General features: G+C 37.7%; 1 protein-coding gene across 1 annotated transcript in view; it reads left to right on the top strand.

Annotated features, from left to right (window-relative positions):
• Positions 1-12,937, top strand: part of CFAP47 (cilia and flagella associated protein 47) — a 545,688-nt gene that overhangs the window by 377,335 nt on the left and 155,416 nt on the right. The window contains exons 52-53 of the mRNA XM_053202225.1: positions 4,398-4,532; positions 9,268-9,402. Coding sequence (XP_053058200.1) covers positions 4,398-4,532; positions 9,268-9,402 — 270 coding nt within the window. The remainder of the gene's footprint in view (positions 1-4,397; positions 4,533-9,267; positions 9,403-12,937) is intronic.

The following is a 12,937-nucleotide window of genomic DNA, read 5'->3' on the forward strand; positions in this document are numbered from 1 at the left end:
TTTTGCCCCAGTAATGAAAGCATAGGTTCTTCCTAAAGCAAAACATAATCAGCCATCCCTTACAACAGAAATCTGAATCCTGTAGATTTTATTAATCCTTTCCTGTTTTCTGCAGTGTCTTCTGTTCTATACGTTTCAAAAATGTGTTATAGAAAGAACAAACAGCATAAGACCGCAAAAAAAGAAAATGGAGCCTAGAGGGCTACAGTTGGGCACTAGACTACTATGCATTTCATTATAAAAACAAGGAGCTTAAATGGAATAGAAGACAAGAGCTGTATTGTACATAGAATAAAGGCAGATATGGCCACAACACTGGTCTCTTTATCTCTGTTCTTCATTAGCCACCAAATTTTGTTTTTCCACCTTGCCTTTTGATCCCCCAGAGAGAGAAAATACAACAAAAGAAAATGAGTTAGGAAGGTGGTTAAAATGAAGTAAGAAAAAGATAGAAGAAGGAAGGATTAGCAGAGATTTCCTCAGGCTTTCATCTTTAGTCTTGCTACTCAGATTTCATAGGATAGTATAGTAGAGAAACAAAACAGTGAAAATATCAAGGCAGAGCTAAACTCCTAGAATGAGGCTATGCTTTCCCTCCTATTTAGGTTTTAAGCGTTTGAGAAAAAATATATATTAATTCTTCTTTAAGTATTTGATAGAATTCAACAGTGAAGCCATCTGGTCCTGGGCTTGTCTTTGTGGGGAGAGCTTTGATTATGTATTCAATCTTCTTACTAGTTTTATGTCTTTTCAATTTTTCTGAATTCATGAGCAGTTTTACTACATTGTGTGTTTCTCGGATATTGTCCATTTCATCTATGTTACCCAATTTTGGGGTCATGTGTTAGTTCATCATATTCTCTTATAATGCTTTTTACTTTGGTGAAAACAATGTAATGTCCCCACTTTTTTCTGAGTTCACTAATTGGAGTCCTCATTTCTTTTTTCCTAATTACTTGAAAGGTCTGCCAATGATGTTGACCTTTTCAAAGAGTAAAACTTTCTGTTCTTTGCTTTTCTCTTCTCTGTTTTATTTACCTCCACTCTGATCCTTGTCATTTCCTTTCTTCTGCTAGTTTTGATTAAAATTGCTTTTCTTTTTATAGTTCCATACTGTGTGCAGTTAGGTTGTTGATTTTAGATTGTTCTAACAGACGCTTTTACTGCTATGAATTGCCTTCTTAGTGCTGCTTTCACTGCATCACACCAGTTTCATATGCTCTGTTCTCATAGTCAATCATCTTTACAGTTTCAGACTTCTATTTTTTTCTAAGGTTTTTGAAATATTAAGAGTATGTTGTTTAGTTTTCAAGTTTGCGAAATTCCTTTTTTCCTTATGTTATTGCTTTGTAACTTCATGCCATTGTGATGAGAACACATGCTTTGTATGACTTAAATCTTTTCAATTTCTTAAGATATTGCTTGTGGCCTCACATGTGATCCATTCTGGACAGTGTCCAAAGTTGATTTAAGATGAATGGATATTCTCTTGTTGTTGGGTGGAATGTTCTATATAAGCCAGTTAGGTCCAGTGGTTCTATAGTGCTGGTCACATCCTATGTGTCTTTATTGGTATTCTGTCTAGTTGTTCTGTCCATTAGTGAAAGTGAGGTATTGGGGCACCTGTGTGGCTCAGTTGGTTGAGCATATGACTCTTGATTTCAGGTCAGGTCATGATCCCAGGGTTGTGGGATTGAGCCCCACATCAGATTCCATGTTGAGTGTGGAGCCTGCTTGGGATTCTTTCTCTCTTTCTCTCTCCCTCTGCCCCTCTCCACCGCTCATGTGTTGTCTCTCTCTCTCTCTCTCTCTCTCTCTCTCTCTCTCTCTCTCTCCTAAAATATATAAATAACTAATATACACACAAATACCAAAAAAAGCACCTAAACATACTCATAACATGATATAGCAATCATACATCTTTGTATTTCCACAAATGAACTGAAAATGTATGCCCCTCCAAACATCTGATAAATGTTAATAACAGCTTTATTCATAGTTGCCAAAATGCGGAGGTAACGACGGTGTCTGATAATAGTTAAATGGTTAAACAGTGGTATATCCATAAGACTGGGATATTTTTGAGTAATAAAAACAATCTATCAAGCCACAAAGAACATGGAGGAAACTTAAATGTATATTCCTATGTAAAAGAGGAAAATCTAAAAAGGCTACATATTGTATGATTCCTATGAATCATGAACTATATGACATTCTAGAAGAGGTAAAAGATCAAGGGTTGACAGTTCTTTATTGGTTGGGTGGAAGGGATGAATGAGCATAGTAAACAGGATTTTTAGAGCAGTGAAACTATGCTACATGATACTCCAATGTTAGATACATAAACTTACATATTTCCAAAGCCATAGAATGTATACACAAAAAAATTAGCCCGAATGTACCCTATGAACTTTACTTAATAATGGTATATCATTATTGGCTCATCAATTGTAAGTAATGTATCGTACTAATTCAAGATACTTAAGGTAGCCAAATAAGGGGGGGTATATAAGAACTCTGTACTTTCCATTCAATTTTTTATAAACGTAAAAGTGTTCAAACCATTAATGTATTAATTAAATTAAAGTATGGACTTTGAACCAGAACCCATGACTTCAAATTCCAACTGTATTATACTGAGGTCACTGACCTTGGACAAGATACTGAACTTTCTTGTATCAGTTTCCTTCTTTAAAATGGAAATAATACCTCATACTCAATGGTGAAAAACTGGGAGCTTTTCCCCTAAAGTCAGGAGTAAGATAGGGATGTCTCCTCTCACCACTTTTCTTCAACATAGTTCTAGACTCCTAGCCACAACAATTAGGCAACATAAACATATAATTGGCATCCAGGAGTGCCTAGATGGCTCAGTGGATTAAGGTCCAACTTTGGCTCGGGTCATGATCTCACAGTTTGTGACTTTGAGCTCTGTGTCTGGCTGCGTGCTGACAGTTTAGAGCCTAGAGCCTGCTTTGGATTCTGTGTTTCGCTCTCTCTCTACCCCTTCCCAATTACATTCTGTCCCTCTCTCTCTCAAAAAAAAAAAAAAAAAAAAACAATAAATAATTTCAAAAAATAAAAAAAAAGAAGTATCATCCAAGTTGGTAAAGAAGAAATAAAACTCTCACAATTTGCAGATGACATGATACTCTATGTAGCAAACCCTAACGAACGGCTCTACCAAAAGAGTAATAGAACTGATGAATGAATTCTGTAAATGTTAATTTTGCAGGATTCAGATCTATGTATGGTATCTATTGCATTCCTATATGCTAATAATGAAGCAGCAGAAAGAGAAATTAACAAAACAGTCCTATTTACAATGGTACCAAAACCAATAATGACATATCCAATAAAGGGTTAGTATCCAAGATATATAAAGAACTTCTACAACTCAATAGCTAGAAACTAATCCAATTTAAAAATGGGCAGTAGATGTGAACAGACATTTCTCCAAAGAAGACGTCTAGATGGCAAACAGGCACATGAAAAGTTGTTCCACATCATTCAGCAACAGGGAATTACAAACCAAAACTACAAGGAGATTCCACTTCACATCTGTCTCACAGCCCCTCTCAGCCATGATGTCTGCCCCTGCTAGGGACCTGCCAGAAGACACACCTGTGTCAGTGAGGCAGGCCCTTCAGCCTTGGTCTAACTGCAGATCTTGAAATGGCCCTGTAACTCTCAGCCATGGTCCAGAAACCCTCGTCTGGGGAGATGTGCTTGTGCATGCCCCAGAATTAGGCTCATAGACCGGGGTCTGTCTGCACATCTGGGAGCAGCCCTATAATCCAGGTTCAGCCCCTCATAGCTGCTGTCTGGAAGCAGTCCTGCCTGCCCAGGGACCCAGAGTGTGACACACCCATACATATTCTGTGGTCAGGCCTGCCAACCTCAAGCCCACTGCAGATTCTGAAGCAGTCTGTGACCTGGCTCTAGCCCATCTCAGCCACAGTCTGGGGCCAATCCTGCCCACTCAGAGATGCGTAAACTGTTGGAAGCACTCCCGGAGCCCCAGATGGAGTCAGTGTAATACCAGGGACATTTTGTACTATCCAGTGTCACCAGCTGCCACCAGTGTCACCTCCAATTCACATTTAGGCAAACCGAGGGACAAAGCTGGTAACAGAGAACCTCAGTTCTGAACCCAGGTATCATAATCTTGGTTGTAAATAAAAACTGACCATCTCTTATACTTAAAATATTAATGGATTTTCCGTTAAATTGTTCTGTACCACCATCAAGTTTAAATCTGGTACTAACACCCACAATTTGTGTTTGGCTTTGTATTTATTACTTTCACACTAAACATCTTTAATACCTAAAAATGACCTTTCAGTTTGGAAAATGAATCCCTAGTTAATATGGCATCTTCTACTGATGTGTTGTAGGTGCAATCTCATTTTCTGTTAAAAGAAGACATGAGGATGAATCTCAGGAAGAACCAGGTCAAGATGACAATCAAGAACTCTCCTTTTTGAAATGGTTAGCAGAACCATCCCCCCAAAATGATGAGGAAGAGCCAGGTATATTTATGATGAAGTAGAGTTTCATGATCACTTTTCGATCATTCGCTTTTAATTGAATAAATCCTTTACATTCATAATATATATCCAAAGGTGTGTTGCATATACCTGTAAGAATTTTCTTGTATTAGCTCTGAATTAACTTTACATAATTTACTTTCTAGATTTGTACAGCAATTAACATTCATAAGAGTATAATATTTCATTGAAGGTTGCTTATTCTTTCATAAGTGAACCACTTTATATGTATTTCTTACTAAACGAAAACTTAGAGTACATTTCTGATAAAATGTTAATGAGTAAATTATTTTAACAGTGTAACATGCTTTTCTTCAGCCTACCAGATGATAGCAACCTTCCTCATATGTGGGAGAAAATCAGTGCCATTATTTTTCCTTCCAGTAATCTAAAGCTTTATTGGAATGTTGTTAAACATCATATCTTTTTAGTAGAAATTTGAAGGAAATTGAGAATAATGGAGAATTGGAAAGGACAGGGCAGATTTCCTGGAGAATGGGTGACTGAATTCTCTGAAGGATGAGTAACAAGGACTTAAGAGGGCGTTAGAAAAGCTGTGGAGACAGTGAGGTATATCAAAGAAATCTTTATGGAATGACTTTGTGTTTAGTCGGGATTCTTCAGTAAAACAGACACTACCATAATATAATGTAATGTAATGTAATGTAATGTAATGTAAATAGGCACATGCATACACACATACAAATATATATGTATGTATACATATGGAGAGACAGAGAGAGAGAAATTGAGATTTTAAAGAATTGGCTGACATGATTGTGGGGATTGGCAAGTGAAAAATCTGTAGGTCAAGCAAGCAGGGCAGAGAATTAGGTAAGAGTTGGTATTGCAGTCTTGGGTCCAAATTCCCCAGCTGTGCCAGACAGGCTGCAAGGTCAGGCAGGTTTTCTGTGTCAGTCTTGACCAAGAATTGCTTCTTCTTCAGGTAGCCTCGGGTATTTTTCCTTAGCTTGGAACTTCAAAACAATTTTACAAATACTTGTGAACATTTGCCTCTTACCACGCTGCATTTTTGTGAAAAGCAATCTTCCCCATTTCATTTCTCGGATGAAGCCTAAGGATGCTTTTTTTATATGAAAATTCATTATTTTACATAGAAATTATTTCTAAAAATAAGTTTAAGGTAAAATTAACAAAATAAATGAAGGCTTTACATGGAGACTTAATAAGTCACCTCCACGGTAAAATGAATCCAAACAAATGAGGAGATGGTTGCATTTGATAGCAGTGAAATAGACATGAATTTATGGAACAGAGAGGTGTAAATGGATAGAGGTGATGGATAAATAGGTAGGTAGGTAGGTAGGTAGGTAGGTAGGTAGATAGATAGATAGATGGATGGATGGATGGATTCAAGTGTTCTGAATACCTAAATATGATGGCTTCATTAAGTTTCCTGCATTTATTATCTCATTTATGATATTGCCTACTGCAGGAAAGATACCCATAGTTGGCTGTGAACTTCCCTTACACATCCTGCTTATACAGTACATTCAGTTGGGGGTGACACTTCTCCTATCCTATTGTTATCCTGTTCAGCAGTAGTTAGTATAATTTCTAATATAGAGTATGCTGTTTGTTTGTTTGTTTATTTTAAGAGAGAGAGGGAGAGCATGACCAGGAGAGAGGGTCAGAGTGAGAGTTGGGGAGAGAATCTTAGGCAGACTCCACACTCATCACAGAGCCGGATGCAGAGCGCAATTCCATGACCCTGGGATCATGACCTCAGCCGAAATAGAGTGGGATGCTCCACCAACTGAGCCACCCAGGAATCCCTAAGGGTGCTTTTTAAACAGTTTTATTGTGGTTTACCTGACATACAGTAAGCTATGCATATTTAAAGTATATATTTTGAGTTTTAACACATGCATACAGCCATGAATCCATGGTTACAAATCAGATAATGAATATAGGTCACCACAAAAAGTCTCCTTGTGTCCATTTTTAATCCTTTTACCCTCCTCTTCCCTCATGGCATAAGATACCTTTGCCCTCGGCAACATTTCTCTGTTTTCTGTCACTATATATGCATTTAATAGCATTGTATATGAATGAAATCATCAGGTTTAACCCTTTTGGGGAATTGTTTTCTTTTCTGCAATATAATTATTTTAAGATCCATCCACACAGTGCATGCATCAATACTTTATTCCGTTTATTACTGAGTCGTACTCCATGAAATAGATACGCCACAATATTTGGATCCTTTTACTTTTTGATGGACATTTGGGTTTTTCCATTTTTTTGGTAGTTATCAATAAAGCTGATATGAACATTTATACATAAATCTGTGTGTGGGCATATACTTTCATTCATCTTGAGTAAATCACTTATATGTGGAATGCCTGGATAATATGGTAGTTGAATTTACAATGTTTAAAGAAGTAACTGCCAACAGTATCTCAACGAGATTGTCTCTCTTTCCATTCTCACTTGCAATGCATAAAAGTTCCAGTTTCTCTATATCCTTGACCATAGTTTGTAGGATTCGCCATTGCACTTTGATCGATTTTCACCTGTGTGTAGTTCAGATGCAGTGTGGATTTACTCTACATTCCTGTAATGAATAATAATGTTGAGCATGTTTTCTTGTGCTTCTTTGTCATCTATACGTATTCTTGTGAAATGCTTTTTCAACTCTTTTGCCCATCCCTTGTCCTACTTTGGGTTGTTTGTTTTCTTATTGCTGAATATTTAGGCTTTTTAAAATTTTTTCTCGTACATGGTTTTTGTTTTTGTTTTCCAGATATGTGCTTTAAAATTTTTTTCTCCCAGTCTGTGGTTTTCGTTTTAATTTTCTTAATGGTGTCCATCGAATAAAGGAGGTTTTTTTTCTAGCTCTATTGAGGTATAATTGACAAATAAAAGTTCTATACATTTAAGATGTACACTGTGATGATTTCATATACGTTTACATCGTGAAGTGGTTACAAAAATTTCAATTATAATGGAACGCTGTTTATGACTTTTCTCTTACATGATTTCCTTTCTTTAAAATGGAAATAATACATAATACTCAATGGTGAAAAACTGAGAGCTTTTCCCCTAAGGTCAGGAGTAAGACAGGGGGTTCCACTCTCACCACTTTTCTTCAACTTTGTACTAGAAGTCCTACCCAGCAGGTAGACAACATAAAGAAATCTGTGACAACTGGGGCACCTGGGTGGATCAGTTGTTTAATGTCCAACTTTGGCTCAGGTCATGATCTCACAGTTGGTGAGTTTGATCCCTCTATCGGGCTCTGTGCTGGCAGCTTAGAGCCTAGAGCCTGCTCTGGATTCTGTGTTCCCTCTCTCTCTGTACCCCTTCCCTGCTCACATTCTGTCCCTCTTGCTCTCAAAAATTAGTAAACATTAAGAAATATTTTTTAAAAATACAAGAGAAACAAATGGCATCGAAGTTGGTAAAGAAGAAATAGAACTCTTGTAATTACAGAAGCCATGGTAACTCTATGTAAAAAAACACTAAAGGTTCTACCAAGAAACTACTAGAACTGATGAATGAATTCAGTAAATGTTAATTTTGCAGGATCCAAATCAATGACGGAATCTGTTTTATTCCCAAAAATGAAGCAGCAGAAAGAGAATTTAAGAAAACAATACCATTTACCATTGTACCAAAAACAGTAATGATATAGCCAATAAAGGGTTAGTATCCAAGATATATAAGGAACTTCTACAACTCAATAACCAGAATCTAAATAATCCAATTTAAAAATGGGCAGGAGATGTAAACAAACATTCCTACAAAGAAGACATGCAGTTGGCCAACAGACACATGAAAAGTTGTTCCACATCATTCAGCAACAGGGAATTACAAACCAAAACTACAAGGAGATTCCACTTCACATCTGTCTCACAGCCCCTCTCAGCCATGATGTCTGCACCCCTAGGGACCTGCCAGAAGACACACCTGTCTGTGTCCCTGAGGCAGGTCCTTCAGCCTTGGTCCAACTGCAGATCTTGAAATGGCCTTATAACTTGGCCAGCCACTCTCAGCCATGGTCCGGGAACCCTCGTCTGGGGAGATGTGCTTGTGCATGCCCCAGAATTAGGCTCATAGACCGGGGTCTGTCTGCACATCTGGGAGCAGCCCTATAATCCAGGTTCAGCCCCTCATAGCTGCTGTCTGGAAGCAGTCCTGCCTGCCCAGGGACCCAGAGGGTGACACACCCATACATATTCTGTGGTCAGGCCTGCCAACCTCAAGCCCACTGCAGATTCTGAAGCAGTCTGTGACCTGGCTCTAGCCCATCTCAGCCACAGTCTGGGGCCAATCCTGCCCACTCAGAGATGCGTAAACTGTTGGAAGCACTCCCGGAGCCCCAGATGGAGTCAGTGTAATACCAGGAACATTTTGTACTATCCAGTGTCACCAGCTGCCACCAGTGTCACGTCCAGTTCACATTTGGGCAAACTGAGGGACACAGCTGGTAACAGCCCCAGTTGTGAACCTACGTATGACACTACTTTGTAAATAAAAACTGACCATCACTTATACTTAAAATAAATATTAATGGATTTTCCATTAAATTGTTCTGTACCACCATCAGGTTTAAATCTGATACTAACACCTACAATTTGTGTTTAGTTCCTTATTAGTTTCACACTATAGCATGTTTAATACCTAAAATTGACCTTTCCTTTTAGAAAACAAATCCCTAGTTAATATAGCATCTTGTACTGATGTGTTGTAGGTGCAATCTCATTTTCTGTTGAAAGAAGACAAGGGGATGAATCTCAGGAAGAACCAGATCAACATGACATTCGAGTACCCTCCTTTCAGAAATCAGTTTCAGAACTATCCCCCCAAATTGATGAGGAAGACCCAGGTAAGTTTATGATTAAGGAGAGTTTCATGATCACTCTTCAGTCGTTCCCTTTCAAATTAATTAATACTTTACATTCACAATATATATACAAAGGTGTGTTGCATATCCCTGTAAGAATCTTCTTGTATTAGTTCCGGATAACTTTATATAATTTACTTTCTAGATTTCTATAGCTATTACCATTCATAAGGTTCTAATACTTCACGTGAAGGCTGCTTGCTCTTTCATAAGTGAACAACCTTATGTATATTTCTTATCAAACAAAAAATTACAGTACATTTCTGATAAAATGTTAATGAGTACATTATTTTAACAATGTAACATGCTTTTCTTCAGCCTAGCAGATGATAGCAACCTTCCTCATATGTAGAAGAAAATCAGTCCTATTATTCTTCCTTCCAGTGATCTAAAGCTTTATTAGAACGTTGTTAAACATCCTATCTTTTTAGTAGAAATTCAAAGGAAATTGAGATAATGGAGAATTAGAAGGGTAGGGCAGATTTCCTGGAGAATGGGTGACTGAATTCTCTGAAGGGTGAGTAGCAGGGACTTAAGAGGGCGTTAGAGAATGAGTCAACAACAGCAAAGCTGTAGAGACAGTGAGGTATATCAAGGAAGAAATCTTTATGGAATCACTTTGTGTTTGGTCGGGATTCTTCAGTAAAACAGACACTACCATAATATAATGTAATGTAATGTAAATAGGCACGCACATACATATATAGATATACACACATATGGAGAGACAGACAAAGACAGAAAGATAGAGAGATTGAGATTTTAAAGAATCGGCTGCCACGACTGTGGGGATTGGCAAGTAAAAAATGTATAGGTCAAGCAAGCAGGGCAGAGAATCAGGTAAGAGTTGATATTGCAATCTTGGGTCCATCTTCCCCAGCAGTGCCAGGCAGGCTGCAAGGTCAGGCAGGTTTTCTGTTTCAGGCTTGACTAAGAATTGCTTCTTCTTCAGGTGACCTCAGTTTGCTCTTAGGTCCTCCAACTCATTGAAGGAGGTACACCCACATTATGTAGGGTAATTTCCTTTTCTCAAAGTCCACTGATTTAAGTGTTCATCACATTAAAAAATGGGAGAAAAAATACGGCAAGTTCGAAGCCCGGTGTTTAATCAAATAACTGGACATCACAGACCAGCGAAGGTGAAGCATAAAATTAATCATCACAGACTACATGGATTAAGAGTGATATTTACGCAGTATTGAAAAATGGTTTGCACAGCAATCCAGGCCTTCCTAAAGAAGGAAGAAAGAGCTCAGATACATAACCTAACCTTATGCCTTAAGGACCTGGAAAAAGAACAGCAATTAAAACCCAAAACCAGCAGAAGACAGGAAATAATAAAGATTAGAACAGAAGTTAATGCTATCGAAACCAAAAAAACAAAAAGAACAAAAACAAGCAAACAAACAAAAAAACAGTAGAACAGATCAGTGAAACCAGAAGCTGGTTCTTTGAAAGAATTAACAAAATTGATAAACCACTAGCCAGTTTGATCAAAAAGAAAAAGGAAAGGCCCCAAGTAAATAAAATCAAGGATGAAAGAGGAGAGATCACAACCAACACAACAGAAATAAAAATAATAATAAGAGAATATTATGAGGAATTCTATGCCAATAAAATGGGTAATCTGGAAGAAATGGACAAATTCCTAGAAACATATACACTACCAAAACTGAAACAGGAAGAAATAGAAAATTTGAACAGACCCATAACCAGTAAGGAAATCAAATTAGTAATCAAAAATCTTCCAAAAAACAAGAGTCCAGGGCCAGATGGCTTTCCAGGGGAATTCTACCAAACATTTAAGAAAGAGTTAACACCTATTCTCTTGAAACTATTCCAAAAAATAGAAATGGAAGGAAAACTTCCAAACTCTTTCTATGAAGCCAGCATTACCTTGATTTGAAAACCAGGCAGAGACCCCACTAAAAAGGAGAACTATAGACCAATTTCCCTGATGAACATGGATGCAAAAATCCTCAACAAGATATTAGCCAACCTGATCCAACAATACATTAAAAAAATTATTCACCATGACCAAGCAGGATTTATACCTGGGATGCAGGGCTGGTTCAATATCCGCAAAACAATTAACATGATTCATCACATCAATAAAAGAAAGGACAAGAACCATATGATCCTCTCAGTAGCCAGAGATAAAGCATTTGTCAAAATGCAGCATCCTTTCTTGATAAAAACCCTGAAGAAAGTAGGGATAGAAGGAGCATACCTCGAGATGATAAAAGCCATGTATGAATGACCCACCGCTAATATCATCCTCAACGGGGAGAAACAGAGCTTTCCCCCTAAGTTCAGGAACAAGACAGGGATGTCCACTCTCACCACTGTTATTCAACATAGTATTTGAAGTCTTATCCTCTGCAGTCAGACAACACAAAGAAATAAAAGGCATCCAATTGGCCAAGAGGAGGTCAAACTTTCAGTCTTCACAGATGACATGATACTGTATATGGAAAACCCAAAAGATTCCACCAAAAAACTGCTAGTATTGAATCATGAATTCAGCAAAGTTGCAGGATATAAAATCAATGCACAGAAATCGGTTGCATTCCTATACACCAACAACGAAGCGACAGAAAGAGAAATCAAGGAATCGATCCCATTTACAGTGGCACAAAAAACCATAAAATACCTAGAAATAAATCTAACCAAAGAGGTGAAAAATCTATACACTGAAAACTATAGAAAGCTTAGGGAAGAAATTTAAGAAGACACAAAAAAATGGAAAAAGATTCCATGTTCCTGAATAGGAATAACAAATATTGTTAAAATGTGGATACTACCCAAAGCAATCTACATTTTCAATGCAATCCCTATCAAAGTAACACCAGCATTCTTCACAGAGCTAGAACAAATAATCCTAAAATTTGTATAGATCCGGAAAAGACCCCAGATAGCCAAAGGGATCTTGAAATAGAAAACCAAAGCAGGAGGCATCAGAATCCCAGATTTCAAGCTATATTACAAAGCTGTAATCATCCAGACAGTATGGTATTGGCACAAGAACAGACACTCAGATCAATGAAACAGAATAGAGAACCCAGAAATGGACCCACAAACATATGGCCAACTAATGTTTGACATAGTGGGAAAGACTAGCCAATGGAATAAAGACAGTCTCTTTAGCAAGTGGTGCTGGGAAAACTGGACAGTGACATGCAGAAGAATGAACCTGGATCTCTTTCTTATATCATATACAAAAATAAATTAAAAATGGATGAAAGACCTCAATTGAAGACAGGAAGCCATCAAAATCCTCGAGGAGAAAGCAGGCAAAAACCACTTTAATCTTGCCTGCAGCAACTTCTTACTCAACACGTCTCCAGAGGCAAGGGAAACAAAAGCAAAAATGAACTACTGGGACCTCATCAAAATAAAAATCTTCTGCACAGCGAAGGAAACAGTCAGCAAAACTGAAAGGCAACCGACAGAATGGGAGAAGATATTTGCAAATGACATATCAGATAAAAGGTTAGTATCGAAAATCTATAAAGAA

Source organism: Acinonyx jubatus, chromosome X (assembly GCF_027475565.1).
Source record: "Acinonyx jubatus isolate Ajub_Pintada_27869175 chromosome X, VMU_Ajub_asm_v1.0, whole genome shotgun sequence".
Lineage (NCBI taxonomy): Eukaryota > Metazoa > Chordata > Mammalia > Carnivora > Felidae > Acinonyx > Acinonyx jubatus.